Here is a 21,783-nt window from a genome sequence, read left to right as displayed (position 1 = left end):
AAAAAGAAAGAAAGAAAGAAAAGAAAGACACATGAAGTAGAGGAGCAATCAGCACTGAGCTGTGAGGAGATGAACAGCTGTTAAGTGTTGTTGTTGTCTCTAGTCTTAGGCTATGACATGCGCTCCCATATTTTGCTGCTTCTATGGTGCTGGCACTATTTTCTCCAAGTACATGTTGCATTTTATTCTGGTGAGACAGTGAATCAAAATCTTGGAGTTTACATGTTATCTTTGTAAAGAACTTTGTTCTAATGTCTTGGTATGTTTGACAGTGCAGCAGGAAGTGTTGCTCTGTCTCCACCTGTCTCTGTGGACAGAGCTGACACTCTATCTCTCTCTCTCCATCTATCTATAACTATCTATCTATCTCTTTATATCTCTCTTTCTCTCGATCTATCTATCAATCAATCTATCTATCCATCTATCCGTTGTGTCCTTGAGCAAGACACTTCACCCGACTTTGCTCCTGTGGGTAATGTCCACAGTAATGACTCTTACATGTCTAATATGTGTAATGTGTAATTGTAAAGCGCTTTGAGCACCTGCAAAAGCGCTCTAATAAAAAATATGATGCATTATTAATATCTATATCTCTATCTATAAGGAACCACAGTAGACAAAAGGCGTTGCTATAGCAACACGTCATGTTTATGTCTACACGCAAAATCAATAGCGTGAAAATCGCTGCATTTTCTATGAGGTAAATATTACCCGCTGGCGCTAATGGGTATGAATGGCAATTTATTTGGCGATTTTTTTCAATCTGGCTTCATATTGAACATTTTTAACAACAGAGGGTGCTACATAACACACTTTCAGGAAAAGTCACGGACTGGGAGACAAAAAAAAAAGTTACTTACAATCAAAAAACAGCTGCGGGTAAAATGTACCCATTGTTCTAGTGTTAAAGGCTATATTGTATTTTTATTTACTTAACATTGTGTCTATGTAGCAGCCAGCTTCTAGCTATGTAAAACATATATGTTTGTTAATTGTTTTTATTAGCATTTTGAGTATTGTAAACCCCTATGTTGCATGTTAATAATAATTGTATTTACTTGTTATTTTAAATATAATTTGTTTCAAGGGTGAACATTAGCTTCTTTGCTTACTCTGGCGAATTTAAAGAAATGTCTATTAATGTGCACTGTCCCAGCCAAATGTACTAAAAAATAAATAAACTAGCAAACTTTAGACTTGTGCATTTGATTGTAAAGTGTTGTATATTAACAGGGGCCGTAGGGAAAACTAAGCAGCTCATAGACATAAGATTTAAAAAATAAAATACTTTTTTAATACAAATTTGAAATATTTGTTCTAAAGATTTTTGAAATATTACTATCATAATCATTATTACGATTATTTGTTGCTGTTTATTGATTATAAACCATGGTTATGAGAAGTGCATTTCAAATTAACATTTTTTGAAAGCTCACTGAGGGAGGGGGAGTGGGTGGACACTCAGACAGTTGAGTCCAATTAAACAGCCTGTGTGTGTAGGCATTGTGACAGACTTGTAGCTGCTGCAGCCTGAGCATCAAGGGAGTCCCTCAGTGTGTGTTTGCATTATGGAAATGTTACATACAGCAAGCCCTTAACGCCAAAGGCAAAGATTAATTATTCAATCTTTTTGGCAAGACAGGCAGCGCAATCAAATAGCCTGCTTAAAACACTCAACACAAATCAATGTAAAGCTGGTAGTATTTTGCATATTGAGACAGTATATAATCACACAACTGAGTCTGAGAGCAATGTATTCGCAGTGGGTGGATGAGCAGTGACTATGGGATATTTTCAGCGATTTCACAGATGTTAAAGATTGCAAAAAGGAGAGAAAGCTTCTTTAAAGAGCAACTTGCAGGTTTTTTTTTTTCTACATTTATGCTTAAACTTGCTTGAAAATTACAATCAAAAAAGTGAATGTAGGATTTGATATGTTTTACGAGACATAAGGTCAGGAATTCAGAGGGAAAGGAGCAATTTTGAGCTTGGCTCTTAAAAACGGCTTTTTTTTAAGGTCATACGTCAAACGCGTCATATTACATCACAAAGGGTAAACATCACCGCTCTCTGACCGCGGGTATAGTTAGTAGTTGCGTTGAGTTGAGCGGTTGTGTTTTAGTGAGCTGGTATTTTTCTGTAGTTTTACATTGTATTTCACCATTTGTAATCATGGTAGAGTATTGTGTTTGTGCAGGTTGCACAAATACCAGGACATCGAGTCCACAGTTTCCCTCACGGGAAAAGGACCGGAGCTAGCGTTCGTTCCTGGGTGTGTTGTGCATTCACCTCCCTGCAGCACATACTCTCCACAGCTTTATCAGGAAAGCGTATTACATCTCCCTCCCCCCCCCCCCTTCGCTGCTCTCTCTCCCCTCCGGTACATGGCACCGTAAGATGTAGTGTGGAGTTGCATTAGGTAACGCTGTGGTGGCTGTACTGCTCCAGCCGTCTCCTTTGTGTTTATTTGTTTCCCCATGTCTGTGTTGTTTGTGTGTGCGTGGTGGCTGTCACTCCTGGCTCCCGGCTCAACCTTCACTCACCTGCTGCAATCAGCTGTGCACCCTCCCCGACTACACACCTGTTTCCATCAAGCCATTTACAACGGCATATCAACGGAGGCTCCACAACCTTTCTCCGCCAGATCGTCAAGTATCAGCCGTATCTCGCGTCTCTCCTCCGGTACACAGCACCGTAGTGTGGAGTTGCATTAGGTAACGCGAGATACGGCTGACACTTGCGCATTAGTTTCTGTTATGGATCAGTGGCTTGCTGCTTCGATTGGTGGAAGGGAGCGTCCAGTGTTCGGCAGAAGAGGGCCGCTCTGGTAGAGGCGCACCGGTTGGCAGCAGAGAAACCATGTTCTGTTGAGTTCTTACCTGACTGGATTTTGGACTTCCTTTAAACATGTGATTCCCGGCCTGCTAGCCCCAGGCGTGCTAGCTCCCTGTCTCCCAATACCCAACCTGGCACCATAGGCCTCGGTGGGTTCCGTCTGAAGTCAACCCGTGCTTCTGCCCCAGTTCCTGCTCCTGTCCAGGAGTCGTATTCCGGAACTCGTCTGGCTTATGGAGGTCCACGGAGTATTCAGGCGGCTGCTAAGAGAAGGAGTCGCAAGGCCAGGATAGCAGCCCGAGCCCCAGCAGCCATGGTTCCGGCTACAGAACCGGCCCACACAGCCATGGTTCCGGCCCCAGCAGCCATGGTTCAAGCCCCAGTTCTGGCCCCAGCAGCCATGGTTACGGCTCCAGTACAGGCCCCTGCAGCCATTGTTCCAGCCCCAGTTCTGGCCCCAGCAGTCATGGTTCCGGCCTCAGTTCTGGCCCCAGCAGTCATGGTTCCAGCCCCAGTTCTGGCCCCAGCAGCCATGGTTCCAGCCTCAGTCCTGGCCCCAGCAGCCATGGTTTCGACTCCAGCTCCTCGTCTCCGGCCGACGCCAGCTCCCCGTGTCCTGTCGGTGTACCGGCCGACTCCAGCACCTCGTCTCCTGTTGGCTGTCCGTCCGACGCCAGCTCCCCGTGTCCTGTCGGCGTACCGGCCGACTCTATCACCTCGTCTACTGTTGGCTGTCCACCCGACGCCAGCTCCCCTTGTCCTGTCGGCATACTGGCCGACACAAGTTCCCTCTCAAGTCTCCTCTCCTGGGCCTTGTCAAGTCTTCTCTCGATTCATCTCTCAAGTTTCCTCTCCAGTTCCCTCTCAAGTCTCCTCTCGAGTTCCCTCTCGAGTCCCCTCTCAAGTCACCCCTCCAGTTCCCTCTCGAGTCTCCTCTCGAGTTCCCTCTCGAGTCATCTCTCAAGTCTCCACTCGAGTTCCCTCTCGAGTCCCCTCTCGAGTTCCCTCTCAAGTCATCTCTCATGTCTCCTCTCAAGTTCCCTCTCAAGTCACCTCTCGAGAGCCCTCTCGGGTCACCTCTCAAGTCACCTCTCAAGACCCATCTCAAGTCCTCTCTCAAGTTCCCTCTCAAGGCTCCTCTCCAGTTCCCTCTCAAGTCTCCTCTCAAGCTACCTCTCGAGTCCCCTTTCAAGACACTTCTCAAGTCACCTCTCGAGTTCCCTCTCAAGTTCCCTCTCAAGTTCCCTCTTTGGTCCCCTCTCGAGTCTCTTCTCGAGTCCCCTCTCAAGTCTCGGCTCGAGTTCCCTTTCAAGTATCCTCTCGAGTTCCCTCTCGAGTCTCCTCTCAAGTCTCCTCTCAAGTTCCCGTTCAAGTTCCCTCTCGAGATCCCTCTCAAGTTACCTCTCAAGTCACCTCTCGAGGTCCCTCTCAAGCCCTCTCTCGAGTCTCCTCTCGAGTCCCTTCTCAAGTCTCCGTTCAAGTTCCCTCTCAAGATCCCTCTCAAGTCATCTCTCAAGCCAACTCTCAAGTTTCATCTCGAGTCTCCACTCAAGTCCCATGTCCTGTGCCGTTGGAGGTTCCACCGGCTACTCTCCTGCCGGGGGTCCTGCCAGACCTATGTCCTGTTCCGTTGGAGGTCCCACCGACTACTCCTCTACCGGGGTTCCTGCCAACCCTATGTCCTGTGCCGATGGAGGTTCCGCTGGGGGTCCTGCCGGCTCTGTGTCCTGTCCCGCCGACTACTCTCCTGCCGGGGGTCCTGCCAATCCCGTGTCCTGTCCCGTTGGGGGTCCCGCCGACTACTGTCCTGCCGGGGGTCCTGCCAACCCTATGTCGTGTCCCGTTGGGTGTCCCGCCGACTACTCTCCTGCCAGGGGTCCTGCCAATCCCATGTCCTGTCCCGTTGGGGGTCCCGCCGTCTACTCTCCTGCCGGGAGTCCTGCCAACCCTATGTTCTGTGCCATTGGGGGTCCCGCCGACTACTCTCCTGCTGGGGGTCCTGCCAACCCTGTGTCCTGTCCCGTTGGGGGTCCTGCCGACTACTCTTCTGCCGGGGGTCCTGCTAACTCTATGTCCCGTGCCATTGGAGGTTCCGTTGGGGGTCCCGCCGTCTACTCTTCTGCCGGGCGTCCTGCCAATCCCTTGTCCTGTTCCATTGGAGGTCCCGCCGACTACTCTTTTACCGGGGGTCCTGCCAACTCTATGTCCCGTGCCATTGGAGGCCCCGCAATCATCTGTCTCGCCGGGGGTCCCACCAACACCTGGTCCTCTTCCGTGGAGGATCATGCCAAGGCCTATCCCACCGGCTCCGGTTCCTGTTCGGCCGACACCGGGCTCTGCTCGGCCTCTGGAGCTGTCTGGTCTTTGCCCTCAATCCCGGCCCCCTGAGAGCCGCAGTCTTCGCCCTCAATCCCGGCCCTCTGTGAGCCGCGGTCTTCGCCCTCGATCCCGGCTCCCTGACTCTTCCTGCCGCGGTCTTCGCCCTCGGGCCCGGCCCCCGACTCTTCCTGCCGCTGCCTTCGCCCTCATGCTCGGCCGCCCGAGTCCCCCACCTTAGACTCTGCCTTGCCCCCGGGCCATCCGCCCGAATCCCCTTTTTTAAAATCTGCCTTGTCCCCGAGCCGTCCGCCCGAGATCCCTTCCTTTTCCTCTGCTGTGCCCCTGGGCGGTCAGCTCAGTCCCTTCCTCCTGACCCCCTCCACCCACCCTGGTGGCCTAGTGATATGTCCCTCTCCCAGACCCCCTCCACCCACCCTGCTTGAGGTTTTGGACTTTTGTGGTTTTGTTTTGGGACGTCTGGGATGCGTCCCTTGAGGGGGGGGTAATGTCACGATCTGTCTGTGTTGTGTTTTGTTTTGTCTAGATCTGTCTTTGGTTTTCTGTTTGCGTTGTGTCTTGTCTAGATCGATCTTTGGTTTTCTGTCTGCGTTGTGTTTTGTCTTGTTTAGATCGGTCTGTGGTTCCCTGTCGTTAGTTTCCCTGGTGTGTCTAATTTACCCGATTGTGTTCACCTGGTGTCCCTGTTTTTTCTCCTCCCTCCTCACCTGTGTCTTGTTTGTATGATTAGTCTTGTGATATGGCTTGTTCCTCGGTGAGTGTTCTGTTCAGTCTTTGTTTAGAGTTTAGCCTTGAAATAAATGAGTTATTTTGTCACTTTAATCTGCATTTGGGTCCTGCTTCCTACACACACCGTAACAGTATGATGTCCTTTTGTTGTTCTATTTATGTTTTTATGTTTCATATGGAACTACTTGAGCAGGTCTCCCTTGAAAAAGAGATCAATGATCTCAATGTGATTCATCTGTATAAATAAAGGTTTGAAATGAAATGAAATACAACAACCCAAAACATTTACTTTAGCAAAAATGCGCTGCAGCTTCAAAAATGATTGAAACATAGAACCAGCAAGGTGTCAAAACACATAGAAATGAAGAAACATATTCACTAATATGGCAACACATGCAAATCATTCAGAACACATTCACCAACTTGATGAAAATGCTTCTCTGGTATTACTAGGTTAGCTTGGTTAGCCAACTAGCGTACAGCAGATCGGCAATGTCGGAATCATGCAATACAATTGTTAAATAGCTGATAAAATTATGTTTTTGGTAACTTTCCACCAACACTGACAGTGATGTTGGCCAACTTTATAATCCCCCCGAACATCAACAAGCGCTCCCGTCCCAGCTGTGTGTAACATCATCAATTAGTGTCCCCTGGTTTTAGTTTTTTTTAGCTTCTTGCAGCGTTTTTTTATTTGTGTTTTGCTTATTCAGGACTTTTAGTAAACGCTGTGAATGTTTCCTCAGGATGGTGAATGTTTTCTAAACACTGCATGTGTTGTCAAGTTGGTGAGGATGTTTATTCTCCTGCGTGTGTTTTGGCATATTTCAGTTTTTATAGTTGCATAAATGGGGCGAAGGCTGCGAGCTAGTTCAGGCAGTCAACTCGAGCACTTATGCGGCATTCCTACATAACGCCCCCTTGCCACTCTACAACCAACCAAACAGAGTCTCCTTAACATGCCGCTCTATTTAACCTGCCAGATCTCTCTCTATGCATTGCTTGCTGCTGCTATTGCTGCAGCTACCTCTACGTCGCTGCTGCTTGCCTGACCCACCACCACCCCAGCTTCCACCTGTAGGCTCGGGGGTTAGTTATTTGATCATCACTCATCGTGCTATGTATATCATGGAGTGATGATGCCCGAGCCTAGTCGCCAAACTTAACTATATGCTGCTTCTAATAAACATGTTAAAGAAACACGTGAGTTGTCTGACTGAACTTCTGATGCTGCTGATGTTTCTCCTAATATAAATGTATTGTGATGTTATAGCGCGTCTGCACATGTCGGCCACCGTAGTACAGGATGTAAATGGAACAGTCCATAACTTGAGTTGGAGAACAAATAAAAAGACACCAGTTTACAGCGAATACATTTTTATCTAAATCCGAAAGCTTTAAGAACAAATAATTGTTTACACTGACATCATGGAATGACTTCTTATTGACAAAGTGACACGCTAATGTGTATTCAAGATTGCATATTGAGTGATATTCTGATTTAATAAAATATTATTGATTCCTGGATCAATATTAATATTATTTCTGCTGTCCCTGTTAATCACCTCTAACCTTTGATCCATTAACTATAACCTCAGGATCAATTTGGTTTATGTTCACGTGATCATTGAGATATTTTCCCTACCATGCACTTAGCTCTCAGAGTCTGCCACACATTCGTATGCCAAACAAGCCAGAGAACGCTTCCTTCAGCGGTGAACCCTGGCCTCATCAATCACCCCCCAAGGAGACGCATTTGCAAGAAGTGTGAATAAACATCGCCTGAATGAATGGAACAACAGCAGTTGCACAAACGTTTTAAAGGGACGCCGCCGCACACCTTAAAAATAGGCGATAAACCTTTGACATAATGCATCCCTAAAAAAAGTTACAAAACAGCACAATGATACACTATATTGCCAAAGGTTCTTAACAGTAATAATGTGTGTATCACATTGTTTCTCTACAACAGTAAAATGCTACTTGATGCAACAATATAATAATCATCTAATAACCTCACATACAGTAACAATGTCCTGAGAAAATATCCAAAATAACCAAAACTGGTTTGACTACCTACAACTAGTGCTGCGTAAGGGTACGCCGAACTGGTACTGGACTTGTAAAAAGCTTTGGTTCAAGTCCGGTTAAAACCGGAACGTCGGGAACCGGTACTTACGTATATTCTCCTTTTTGTTCTAAACCATCTAAAACCTTCCATAGATCGAGAAATTTGCGCTGAGAAAAGACGAAAAACATTGTTTTGGCTTCTGATATGGCGGCCATTACTGAACTCACGAAGTCTCGCAAAATATCGCAACTGCTCGCGAGATCTGTGTGACGTCAAGGGAAGCTGGCTTAGACATAGTGGACACTGACAGCGTGGGATACTGGTTGCCATATTTGGTAGTGTAGCTTACTGACAAGCATGGGATACTGGTTGCCATATATGGTAGTGTAGCTAAGCTAACTCCTTTGTATGTATGGTGATATAGTGTCTGCCGAAAGAGCAACACTTCACCCAGACAATGTCAATATGCTGTTGTTCTTGAACAAGAACACATAGACTTGTACTCTTGCATATTGAGTCTTGTATGTACATCACAATGTATGTAGTTGTGTTGTGTAGTTAGTAACACATGTAGAGTTCTAGAAAAGACATGGTGTAGACACAAGTTGGAAGGGGGCACAATAAACCTGACGAGTTTGAATTTGAGTTGATTATGAGTTTATTTTCAATTGTTAATTAGCTCACAATAAGTTCACTTTAGTTACTCACACAACTTGACACAAGTCCGGACTTATAAGTCCGGACCTGAACCTGAACCTCTGGACTTGAGTCCGGACCTGAACCTGAATGTGAGTCCAGGTACACAGCACTACCTACAACGCTGTATCCTTATGACAATATATCATTCTGACTTTTGTTGTTTCAAGTTGTTATTGTATTGTGTATCACTAAAATCAAACTTCTTCCTTATTTAATCCTACTTGTGAAAAGTGTGCAATTCCAAGAAGGAACAGACTGCAGCTCTACTTCATAACAACATAATCATAGAACAGTGTCAGATTTGATGCAGTGTAGGCTAATCAGTATGAAAAAGATGCCAGCCTCATCGGTTTCTCACAGTCTTCACACTGCGGTGGGAACTCATGATGAAGAAGTAAACGCTACATCAGTGTCCTGACCGGAGAACAGAGGTGGGCTTTGTTCCTGCTCTGCTCCCATGGAACCCAGTTTGGCTGATGGTAATGGGATTGTGTTCATATGGAGGGATGCAGGCCATCATGCAACATACAGGGACCATCCATTAACCAGTTAAGCCCCAGGCCTGTTTTTCAGGTCTTAGGCTCGAAAATGACATGCCCAGAACAAATGACTATACTGTATCTTCACTTCTAAAAGGGGTAAAGCAATGATAAACCTGTGAGTTGGATATAGAAAAGTCAGAATCAATATAAAATTATTATTATTTTAAAGTAAATTTAGATTGAACATCGTAAAAAAATGTAAATTATAGTTTCCGTCCAAAAAAAAATAATGTACTTATTGTGAAAACCACCCTTGAATGATAAGATAGTAGACTCAAAGCTTTAGGAATCCAAACTACAACATATGATAAGTACCCTGTATCAAGATTGATGCAAAACAAGTGAAATTTGATCTTTTTAGAGAGGTTTAGAAAAATGAAACCACTTCTGGGGTCATTTGGGTGGATTTTCCATATCTCTGGGACCCATACAGTAGGTCGATTTTGATGATTGACATCTGTTTTGAACCATTAGAGCCAATAGGATCGAGGGGAAGTTCCTAAAATCCATCTAAAAATTACCCATTGGCAGGGTTCGGTTGTAACGGAATACATGTAATGGTGTTACGTCAGAATACAAAAATCAAGTAACTGTATTCAGCTCGCGTTACATTTGACAGTTTCTTTCGTAAAACTGAAGTGAATACGTTTTGGAATACTTATTAGAATTATTGGTGGAAAGATTTCCTCACAACATTTAATATTCATTGCTAAAGGTACAGCCAAATCATCACAGCGCACAAAACCTATTAGCGCTGCAGATGGACCAAAAAAGGGAGGGTTTTTAAAAAGAATTTGCGTCCGCTCAGTGAAACAATAACAACGAAACATGGAGGAAGAAAGGTGTGCCTCGAAATCGTGGCGTTATCGACACCACTTCGAATTTAAACAAGACCATGGGAAGAATATGACGGTCCAGTGTACCTTGTGTCTTCCAACCATCAATACACTGTCTGCATCAAAGGTCTTCACGTCCAATCTTAAAAAGCACTTGGAGGTAAGTCAACGTTTGCTTTTTTTTGCTCACTTTATTGTTGAAATTATATGAAGTCCGTTATCCCGACTTCGAGAAAGTTACCTTACTGTTTTATAAAAGGGAAATAAACACAACGAACACACACACATCATGCGCCTTGGTGACCGGAGATCTTCTTTATAAAACTAATAATAGGGGAATAATCGGTCAGTTTGTGTGTAGAGGTGTGTGTGGTTAAAACATATCAGCCTGCGGTCGGTCGCTCTTTAGCCGTTCTAATGATTCTGAAGGTAAACACAGTGAAGGCGGTGCGTGAAAGGCACTGCACACTGGTGCTCCTCTTCTCAGTGGCTGAGTTAACCCTCCCGCTGCCTCCGGGTGCCGCAGAGATTTCATGAAGTGAATGGTTTTCCTTCTATAAAACAGCTGCGGGCAGTGGATACTGTGAGTGTCACGGACATGAATTCATAGATCAAAGCAGACTGGTTCACACACTCTCCTGCTTTGCCAATCCGGAGATTAAACAAAAAGCTCTACACCCCTGGCCGAAATGTCCTTAAAATGAAGTCTGAGTTTGAAATATATCTCAAATAATGTATGCACTGTAATTTCCTCACAAAAATATAACAGTCTGCAATGAAATGGTTGTCTCCTGTGTGCTCCACTTCACTTCTTCCTTGGTGCACCGGTAACTATCTCGAAGAAAAAAGAAATAAGTCGGGATAACAGACTTCATATCATTCATATGGAGTGGGGCCAGACTAATGTGGAAGAGCAAATGAAATGCTCTCACATTCGTCTGGTTTCCAGTCTATGTAATCTTTGTTTTTAAGTGTTGAATGTAAAAATAATCTAAGATAAATGGGAAAACATTTCAATTGAATTGGCATAGAAAGAAAATGGTGTACATATACATTAGTAGCCTATTAATATAGTTTTATTTGTGGTTTTCAGCAGGGACGTGCACAGGTACGGGCTAATGTTGCCCGGGCAACAGCCCGTTTGCCATTTTTGTCTGACCTGCCCCTCTGGAGAGAGCGAGAGTTTTTTTTGTTTTCTGTTGTGGCCGAATCAACACGATAAGCCTACAATTAGTATTGTAGCGTCTCACTGCAATAAAAACACAACTTGTCAGCGCTGTCATCTGCCCCCAGTAACGTGACTTTGTTTACAATCTGACAGCTGGAAGCAAAGGAAAGCCCTCCGAGTCCGGCCTCATATGGCTATGGTGATCACACCAAATGCCTGCCTGGCGTTAGAGTATAGGGGACAAACCAGGGGACTTTACTACTTATTTACAAAAAAAACCTCTAAATATATATTGTGCTTCTGTCTTTCTGTGTCTTTTACTCTGCTCCGTAAACTCCCTCAACCGGGCCGCTCACTCTCTTTTCTTGATCGCCCTCTCACGGAGAACACTTCACTGCCCCGCTTCATTGTAGGATTTCTGCCATGTCTCTACTTCAGTTTGACCATCTCTGTTATTAAGTTATGGAATTCTAAACAAATAAGTAATTAAATATCTTACCGTTACTGCGCTCATAAAGAATGATAAGAATAATGCGTATTGAACCTGTTTAATTAATTAGTGAGTTTATTTAAGGTAATTAGTTAGAAGCCCTATTTTATCAGTAGCCTATGTCTGCCCAGCAGTTACAATGGTCAAACTACATTAAAACAGAATTGTCCCCATTTTTCTTTATTAGTTACTAACATTAGATATTTGAATGAGATATGGACCGCAAAAAATGTGCCTGAATAACGAATTTAGCAGTTGGACATGAAAGTCAATGAGTGTCACTTGCAATGACAGTGCTGTCTTTTTATTACATTACATGTGTCATTTGTTTGTCGCTTTTATCTAAAGCGACTTACATACTCAATACTGTGGACAATCCCCACAGGAGCAATTTGGGGTGAAGCGTCTTGCCCAGGGACACAACGACATGCTGACTGCAGTGGGACTCAAATTTGCTATCCCCTGGTTCGAAGTCCAGCACACTACCCACTGAGCCACAGCCACCCCATTTTATTTTATAAACCTTTTACATTAAAACAGGGGGGGAGGCCCTTTTTCCAGTTTAGAGCAATAGCCCCTCCAAATGTCTGTGCACATCCCTGGTTTTCAGTATATACTGGTATTTGGCTGGATAGGCAATCTGTTAAGATCTCTGTTAAGAATCGCGGAAAAGGTAGGACCCATATGCAGACAAAAAAAGGTAAAGGTCTATAAACAAAAGCGAGCTTTATATCAAAAGCCGAAAAAAAAAACATGACATGAAACACATAAGTAGCACACGGTCAACCTGATCTCACCAGAATGCGTGACTCCACCACGACTCCTTAACAACACATTACGTGGTGGAGTCACGAACTTTATTACATTTACGTGTCGGCACGACGCAATCAACCCCTAAGTAAAGTGAATGAGGCTCCTTTGTCCTGGTGCACACACGCATTTCTACAACGTCCAGCAGTGAGCTTTTATTCTATAAAACGTTTTTAAAATCTAATTTATAGCTTGTAGTAACTCACGGGAGGCTTCTTTTATTTTATTTGAATTTATAATAATTTTTATTTTTCATCAGAATGTAAAAATTACATTAGTTAAGAATTTTTGTTCTCAAAAAACAATGCATTGTGTGTAACGCAACTGTGATTTTTATTAAATTAGTTAGTTTTTAAGGAAGGCCAGAGCTTCAGCTGTGTCAAATAGATTGTTCCCTTTAGTTAACGTTATTTAAAAGATAATGATCATCATGTCCCCTTTATTGTATTACGAGCGTCCATTCCCATTGGATAACGGAGAATTTTACACCCGAAAGTAAGTATGCTCCTTACTGTCGATTGATTTTACAGTGATATCTGCTCATCAACTAAAAAAAAAAAAATTATCCTTGTTAATTAAACAACATTGATTGGTTTGAATTGTGTACAATGCTTTTGTATTTTTCCCCTTCGATTCGGAGAAGAAAAAAAAATGTCAGAGTTTTTGGATGGCAGAAGAAACTACACTACCCAGAATCCTCAGCTATCGTTTGGGACTACACCATGTGCTTAGCTTTACAAACCCTTTATATATCTATGGACAAACCCTGTGATCAGCCCTCAAGCTCTGTGATTGGTTGACCTACAACTGCATTCCATATGAAAAAAACTGTTACACTTTGCACTTTGCAACTTTGCATATCGTTTTGGTATTTGCAGCGTTTTTTTGTTGCGTTTGTTTTCGGGTTTGTGTGTTGTATTTAGTTTGCATCATTCCTGTAAATTCAGTGTTTTTCTGTTGTACTTGTTTTCAGGGTTTGCTTGTTTTTCATTTCATTATTTGCAGGTGTTTCCTGCTTATGAATGCGTTTTGGCCCGTTGTTCCGCGTTTGCACCTGCCGGCCACCGTAGATTTGTCTAACTTTTAACTATTTTAAATATTTCTAGTCACTAGAGGGATTTCCACCGCAGGTTTATATTTGCACAACTTGTCCACTTGCAGCTATCACAGGGGTTGTGTTGCAGTGCAGAGACATGGCTGAGTCATCGGCAGCTATAACTTCGAGGGGTGGAGGTATGCCCATTATTTAAAATGTGTAAGAAGAAAGGACAGGAATGTAACGGTAAGGTGCACTGCTGCAAACACAACAACAAACTCTCCAAGCACCTGCAAAGGCAACATGCTAACACAAAGCTAGTAGCTAAAGACCTCCGAACCCAGAGTGATGATGTTCAGTGTGTGCCGACTCCGAACAAGCAGCAAAAACTAGACTTTTTGCTGAGTAACGCAAAAGAGTAATGTAACGAGAACAAAAGTAATGTATTACTGTTTAAAGTTATGAGTAATATGTAATATATTACTTTACTACTACTTTGAGTAACAATCCCATCACTGGTTATATATTAGACAAAAAATCATCGTTTGGGTTGAAATAAGTATGTTTTGTAGGTAACTGCTACGTACGGGTGTTTACATAAGCTACCTAAATTAATCTTGTTAGGTTAACTTGCACAACAGCGTTCTCCTAGTAGAAAGTTGTGTGTTTGTTTGTTCATGACACATCTAAAGTATGTTAAATACATTAAGCTGTTACCTTAAAGGTGACCTATCATGCAAAATGCACTTTTGTACGTCTTTTATACATGAATATGTGTCCCCGGTGTTCCAGGGAACTCACCAAGTGTCAGAAAACACAACCCTCTCTATTTTCCTCCATGCCCAAATCTCTTAAAAAGGGGCTGCAACGGATCTGATACAGACTGATCCAGATTTGAACACTTCTATGACGTCACAGAAGTGGCGCTACGGCTATTGGGCCAACTCCACCAATCAGGAGGAGACAGCCACGGACCTTTCCGTTCGAAAGCGCTGGAGACGCTGTAGTACATATGCCAGGCCTGTAGAAGGTGCTGTTCTCGCAGAATCAGCTCATGCAAAGACAGTGTTAAATTGAGCGAAATGAGGGATGGCTACAATGTATGATCTGTTTGGTATTTTGAAAAATAAAAAGTATAAATATGCCTTATATATGTATGGTCCTACACTATATTATTCAAATATAGCATGATAGGTCCACTTTAAGAGGTCAATTAAGTTAATGTTGCCTTTGGTTTCAAACGTGATGCAAACATTGGGCTTATGGGTAAACTCTTAGGCCCCGTCCACACGGAGACGAAAACGAATCGAAGTCGATATCCAAAAAGTCTTCCGTCCCAACCAGAGGTCGCGTTAACCGAATATATTCCGTCTATGACGGATTTTTTTTAACAATGACGGAAAAATCTGAAAGCAGTCCATCATTTTGACGGATTAGAACAAACTCAGAACAGCGCCAAAGTTTCCCCGCAGCAGGGCTCCGGTGTTATGCCGTTATGTTGTTTCCAGACCTAACTTTGCCGTACAAATCATTTAAATGTCTGGGAGTTTTTGCTTTACGCTGTTGCGTGCTCCCGCGAGGTGCAGTGGGCATGCATAACACCGGTGTTGTGCCAAATTCTGCACTCCCGGCGTGAAATGCACCCCTTGTCACGAGAACGCGCATTTTAAAATGATACGTTTACACCTTAAAACGATGCTTAAAACGAATAGTAAACGGCCAGGGTTTTTTTAATGGTAATTTGCAGTCGTTTAGTGGTAGGCTAGCAAGTCTTGATTCTTGTGTTTAGACTTTTCGCTCCGTATTTTGATGGTTGGGGTGTTGCAATATACGTTGGTTAGTATTTGTTGACGCACAGGTGGCCCGAGGGGACGACATGAGCCAAGGGACCAGCTACCACTAAACGACTCACAGACCTCTGGTCCCAACACACTCTCACTCAATAATCGTCCAGGAGCGACGTTTGGTCAGGGTGCCGTGGCGTGCAGTTGTGACGCTCCTAGGCCCCTTCAGCTTCATAAAGGGACGCAAATAGCTTTCAACTGATTACAATGTATTCCCATCTGCGGCGGGATTTGACGCTCATGGAAGCACGGCATTCGTTTGTCGGCTGCCCTTAAAGGCAATGTGAGCATCCATTCCCATTGGATAACGGATAATTGTACATCCGGAAGTAAGTATTCCCCTTACTGTCAATTGATTTTACAGTGATATCTGCACTACTCATCGACTAAAAAACACCAGATTATCCTTGTTAATTACACAACATTGATTGGTTTAAATTGTGTGCTTTTGTATTTTTCCCCTTCGATTCGGAGAAACAAATATGTTTTCGGAGTAAAGGATGTCAGAAGACACTACACTACCCAGAATCCCCAGCTATCGTTTAAGACTACACCATGTGCTCTGTTTGACACACCCCGTGATTAGTTCTCAAGCTCTGTGATTGGTTGACCTCCAACTGCATTCCATATGAAATAAAACGTTTCGTAAAAGATAAAATCATACTTTATTCAGCAGTGCTTGCTTTACTCTTTGAAAGTCATGACATGAATGCATTGTAATAAATGGTTCGACTGCATTAAATATATTACACATCTGTCGTAGTTCTTTATTTTTATTTATCTACAGAGATCGGGCTCAGAATAGACCGGAAACTATTCTTTTACCGTTCAGTTTGAATTTCACAATAAAGTTAGTAGTAATATTTTGTTTTGATATTATTGTTTTTTATTAACTACTAGACCGCTGGGTCATGTTAAGACCATTTTTTTCTGTGTTGCTGTGGGTTTTTTCCATCGCTTTTGTGTTACAAATATCTAAACAATAACTAAATATATCCGTCGTAAACTAAACCAGAAACAGCAGTATATTTTATTTTGTTAACACTGTAAACTTTAAAATGTTTTAACCCAAACCACCTACTGGTCAAAGCACGTTATTACACGTTTAGAGTAATGCAATGCAGGTAGATTGTGTTGCTTTTTAATGACTGTTTAAAATGCCTTTTTCTTAATGTCTTTTATTATTATTAACTACTTGTTACTTGTTGCTAGGGACACTGCTATCGATATTGTGTTTCGCAACATGTTCTTTATCTATGGCACGTCTCTACTGGGAGTTGTAGTTTTAAAAGACGTTTTCGTATCTCTCAATTTAAGCAGTTGCCAGTATACTGTGTACATCCCTGGAGGTTTAGGGGATAGGAAACACTCAAATTTAAAACATATAATTAATAAATGGGGGAAAATGGCTTCTGCCCATAATGGGCAGCATTAATATATATACCCACATGCCAGCTAAGGTCAGAAGAGCTTTATTTAAAAGCTGGTCTTATGTTTGTGACCCCTCCTGTTGTTAATTGATAACATTACATTACATTACATTAAATGATAAGCCTAAAAAATGCACTTGTCAAGGTTCAGAGGCACATTTTGCACATATGGCAGTAGCCATCGATCATCTTAAGATAAGATATACTTTATTGATCCCAAGTTGGAAACATTTACATCAGCATATGTAACAGTTGTAAATATGCAGTGGTGTTTATTTGTAAATCATTTAGTATAATCACACACATTCTGTGTTTTATATTTAATAATTCTGTGTTCTTTATTTATTGATTGTTCAATACCTGACAAGGCCGGAGATGAAATATCTATATACATCCTATAAGAGTATAATACATATGTATAATATCAGTTAAAATAAGTGCTTCAACATAGTTAACATTGCTTGAGGTATGCACAAATATTGATAGATGTCTTGTAATGCACTATTGAGGAACCTGCGACCCAAGTTTTTCATTCATTGCATAATTACACCGTTTGTGAATATGATATGTCAATAAACCTTAGAAAATCTTGAAATGGATGTGCAAAATAGTCATTATATACAGTCTTTAATTAACTATTAGTAGAGAATAACGAGTAATGAATAAACTTTATAGGGATCCTATTAATATCTAATAATAAAAATAATGAAATTCGATAACATGCTTTAACCACCAGGTGTCCCTTTCTATCAGCTGTGCACCTTTATGGTGTAAATACAGCCTATCTACCAATTGGATCAAATATAAAAGTCAGATGAATAAATAAATGTAAGATGTTGTTTAATTGCTGATATATTTATGATCCACGTCACGTTTTCAGTGTTGGCGGCAGTTCCTCATGTTTGTCTTGAAGTCTTCTCATCAGGGCTCTATAAATAGAGAACTATACTCCGAAAAAATATTTGTTTCTCCGAATTGAAGGGGAAAAATAGAAAAGCATTGCACACAATTTAAACCATTCAATGTTGTTTAATTAACAAGGATAATCTGGTGTTTTTTAGTCGATGAGTAGTGCAGATATCACTGTAAAATCAATCGACAGTAAGGGGAATATTTACTTCCGGGTGTACAATTCTCCGTTATCCAATGGGAATGGACGCTCACATTGCCTTTAAGGGCAGCCGACACAAACGAATGTCGTGCTTCCATGAGCGTAAAATCCCGCCGCAGATGGGAATACATTGCAATCAGTTGAAAGCTATTTACGTCCCTTTATGAAGCTGAAGGAGCCTAGGAATGTCACAACTGCACGCCACGGGACTCTGACCAAATGTCGCTCCTGGACGATTATGGAGTGAGAGTGTGTTGTCCGTCCGCACGGAATCGGCTCAAGAAATGTGTCCATCCACACGAGACCGCTCGACCCGCTGGAGACGCTGTAGTATATATGCCGGGCCTGTAAGTGGCGCTGTACTTCCGCCACAAAATACACCAAAAGCAGCGAATAAGATACCCGAGCATGGTTGCCTGGTTGCCCTTCTGGTTATTCTCCGCGGTGGATTTAGCAAAATGTAGTTCATGTAGTTCTCCATGTCCACTTGTTGCTGATGGTTGTGGTAGAGGAGCTATAGATTTTGCACTGACATTTGTATCATGGTCAGTAGCATCTGGAGCACGAACGCAACCCTGTGATCCGCCATTGTTGTTGTTGTTGGCGAAACGCATCAGCAATGACGCGGGGGTGAGCAGAAGAGGTGGAGAGAGTCGGGGCTATGATCGTATAGGGCGTACACACGGAGCCGCAAGCGTTTCGTTACCAGACCTTCCCACTTTAGGATGCGTTAATGTTTGAGGGCTCCGTTTCCGTGTTTCCGCGTCGGCCTCGTGTGGAAGAACCGTCTATACGATAAAGAACTGTAGTGGATACAACCCGTTTTGTCTCCGTGTGGACGGGGCCTTAATGTGGACTTTTTCTCTCTGTACAATACGGTCACCTGACTGTCTCCTTAACTTCTGTCATAATTACTCCACTAGGGGCAGCCCTGAAAACTGATGCTAGAGGGGAACATGAGGCGCCAGTGTAGACCAATTTGCAGTATTTGAAAATGGGTTAAAAAAATACTTGTTGTTTTTAGGTGGAGACTGAAGCATTTCCCAAAGCCAGGACAAATTAACCCAAAAGGATCCTCGTGGCTAGGTACCACCAGTAACGACTAATAAAATATGTTGTGGAATTTAGGAAAACTTTAATGAACACAACCTAATTTTATTTCATGCAAAGAAAAAACTTTGATTACTTTGTTTTCAGAGGGTCCACAGCTGTAGCACGAGTGGTGCAAACACAAACACACACACACGGGTAATTAAGCTTGTCAATCAGTTGCCAATTTACCACCACCCTCAGATCTGGTCAGTCAGTCAGCCGAGCCGGTTCGCAGGCAGACAAACAGCCAGGCCAGACGAGGGAACAGCTGGCCGCCACTTTCAACTCACTGAGGCTACCTGCCTTGGCATCAAGAGCTAGCGACACACACACATCTGTGCCAAATGCTGCCTGTGGCGGGACGGATGAACAGGCTGTACCCAGACAGCGAGGTGAAGGATCGGGCACGCAACGTGCTGCTGGAAGAGGTCAGCCTTGATAAACCTTTGGCAGAGTGTCCTCAAACGCCTCGCAATCATCCTTCCAATGCTGAGGTGGGGGACGGGGGATGGTAGAGAGATTCAATGGCACTAATAAGGCCCGGGGAGAGAGGAAACATCACCCTGCAGGGCGATCTGTGACACAGTTACCCAAAAAACGACTGGAAGAATGAGGCCACTGCAAGGGTTGGGAGGGTTACTTTAATATAATTACTAATAACCTGTTGAAACATTGAATCAGTGACCTAATTTCAATCGCGTAAGCGTCTTTGAGTTTCATGAAAAGCGCTATAAAAGTCCCATGTATTATTAATTTGTATCACATTATAAAATAAAAGTAAGTAGAAAATGTGTCCTCTTAAATTACAGAAGAGTATTTACTTAAATATATATTATGTTCAACTTAATATTATTGCTTTAATCTAATACAGTTATGTGATATATGTTGTCATGATACATTTAATTAATGTAAAAGTTACAGTGTAGTTTACAAATACTGTATAATATAATAAATCAGGTTTCCAACAACGTACAAAAAAAGGTATTTAACATAAATAATGGAAGTAGCCTATATTGAAAACCAAAAATAAATTGTGGGCAGTACATCTAACATATTAATCTTCTTTTTCATTTGTATTCATTTTAAAATATATGTTCACATTGTAATCCCGCTAGTAATCCCTAACTTTTAGAAATGTCACAGTATTTTTGTATTTAACTGTAAGGGAATACAGTTCCCTTTTTTTGTATCCTGATAACGTAATCCAGTTACATGTAATCCGATAATCCCAGCCTGCTAATAAAGCCGGGGAGACATGTGACATCACGCTGCAGGTCGGCCGGCGACACGGTGACACTGGAAGAATGACGCCACTGACATTTCAATCTGAAACCAACTGTCAAAGACTCAGAGAGATGGAAATCAACTGACGGGGATGATATGCAAAGCAGCTGTTGGTGTAGAGGTTGTGATGCATGGATCTGGGGTGGATTGACGGAAAGGTGGAGAGTTATTAAGCCGTCCTCGCTGTGATTTCCTCCTCATCAGCTGATGTCAGTGTCACCATACGGTAGGAGAGCGGTAATCATCGTACTGGATGGAGGTGAAGGCAATCAATAGTTGAGTTCAGGAGGCAACGGGGAAAAGACAACAATCATAGAGCTCATCATGAGGCAGCACTGAAAAACTGAAACGTTGACTTTATTTAAATGTGTTACGTCAACAAATTGAAATTATAATCAATGTTTCAGTTTTTCATTGTGTTCGCATACAGCCCTCCAGGACAGTGCGTATAATGTCTGACTCATAGACATGGACTCGGCAGCAGCCAGTCCAACTGTCAAAGTGTACGGCATTAGACCTTTATATGATGCTATATATTATCCCTTTTAAGACATTTACTGTGGAAATTGAGGCTAATTACGAGGGCAGAAGGGTGAAAATCATTGGTGAGCCTTCTGCAATGCAGACTTCCTACTGTAATTCCCCACCATGTCACCCTTTTGCCTTTTCCTCGCTACATAGGGCTCCTGTGATGACAGCCATTAGGACTCTGGGGAGGGGGGAATAGTAAAGATAGCTTGATTTAAGGACTCACAGTTTTTCCAGAGCAGCCAAGCCGTAGAAGGAGCCGTTCCTCAGCAGGGAGATCTTGTTGTTGCTCAGGTTTCTGTTTAGGGCCAGAAGATATGAGGGAGAGGAGTTAGCATACAAGATGAGTGAAAGGAGGAACAGGAAGCAGCTTCTATCCACTACGCTCCAAACTGTGGAACACACCACCAGGAAATATCAGAGACGCCAACTCATTTTGAACCACAGCTAAAGACAAATCTTTTTAAATAAGCGTTTTATTAGCGTTTTAATCTTTATTATTTATTTTATGGGTTTTTACTTATATTATTTATTTACAGTTTTAAAAGTGACATTATCTTTTAAGTTAGTCTTTTAATCTTTTGACCTTTTTAAAGCTTATCATTCATTTAATTTTTATTATATCTTTCTTATTTGTATTTATTTGATAGGTTTTTATATTGTATTGTTTATTCATTTTGTCTTATGTCTTCCTTTGTGTTTAGATTTGTACTTATATTAGTTATTAACAGTTATAGTAGTGGCATTCCCTTTTAAGTTGCTCTTTTAATATGTTTTCCTTTATTATTCATATTATGTATTTCGTTTTTATTATTACTATTTTATAGGTTTTATATTTTATTGCATCGAATCGTTTTGTATTATGTCTTCCTTTATTTAACAGAGGGATCAATATTTATTTTATTGCATTTGTATTATCATACCTTTTACCTCCATGTGTT

At 42.4% G+C, this 21,783-nt stretch overlaps 2 protein-coding genes across 2 annotated transcripts in view; one reads left to right on the top strand and one right to left on the bottom strand.

The window, feature by feature from the left end:
• Positions 1-21,783, top strand: part of LOC307042245 (uncharacterized protein) — a 492,007-nt gene that overhangs the window by 302,132 nt on the left and 168,092 nt on the right. The window lies entirely within an intron of this gene.
• Positions 1-21,783, bottom strand: part of LOC307042868 (adhesion G protein-coupled receptor A2-like) — a gene marked incomplete at its 3' end in the record, with an annotated part of 148,307 nt that overhangs the window by 65,755 nt on the left and 60,769 nt on the right. Inside the window, exon 2 of the mRNA XM_079687032.1 lies at positions 21,069-21,140. Coding sequence (XP_079543158.1) covers positions 21,069-21,140 — 72 coding nt within the window. The remainder of the gene's footprint in view (positions 1-21,068; positions 21,141-21,783) is intronic.

Source organism: Notothenia rossii (genome assembly GCF_949606895.1).
Source record: "Notothenia rossii genome assembly, chromosome: 6".
In the NCBI taxonomy this organism is placed as follows: domain Eukaryota; kingdom Metazoa; phylum Chordata; class Actinopteri; order Perciformes; family Nototheniidae; genus Notothenia; species Notothenia rossii.
The sequence above is the reverse complement of the archived record's forward strand: the minus strand, read 5'-3'. Positions and strand labels throughout refer to the sequence as shown.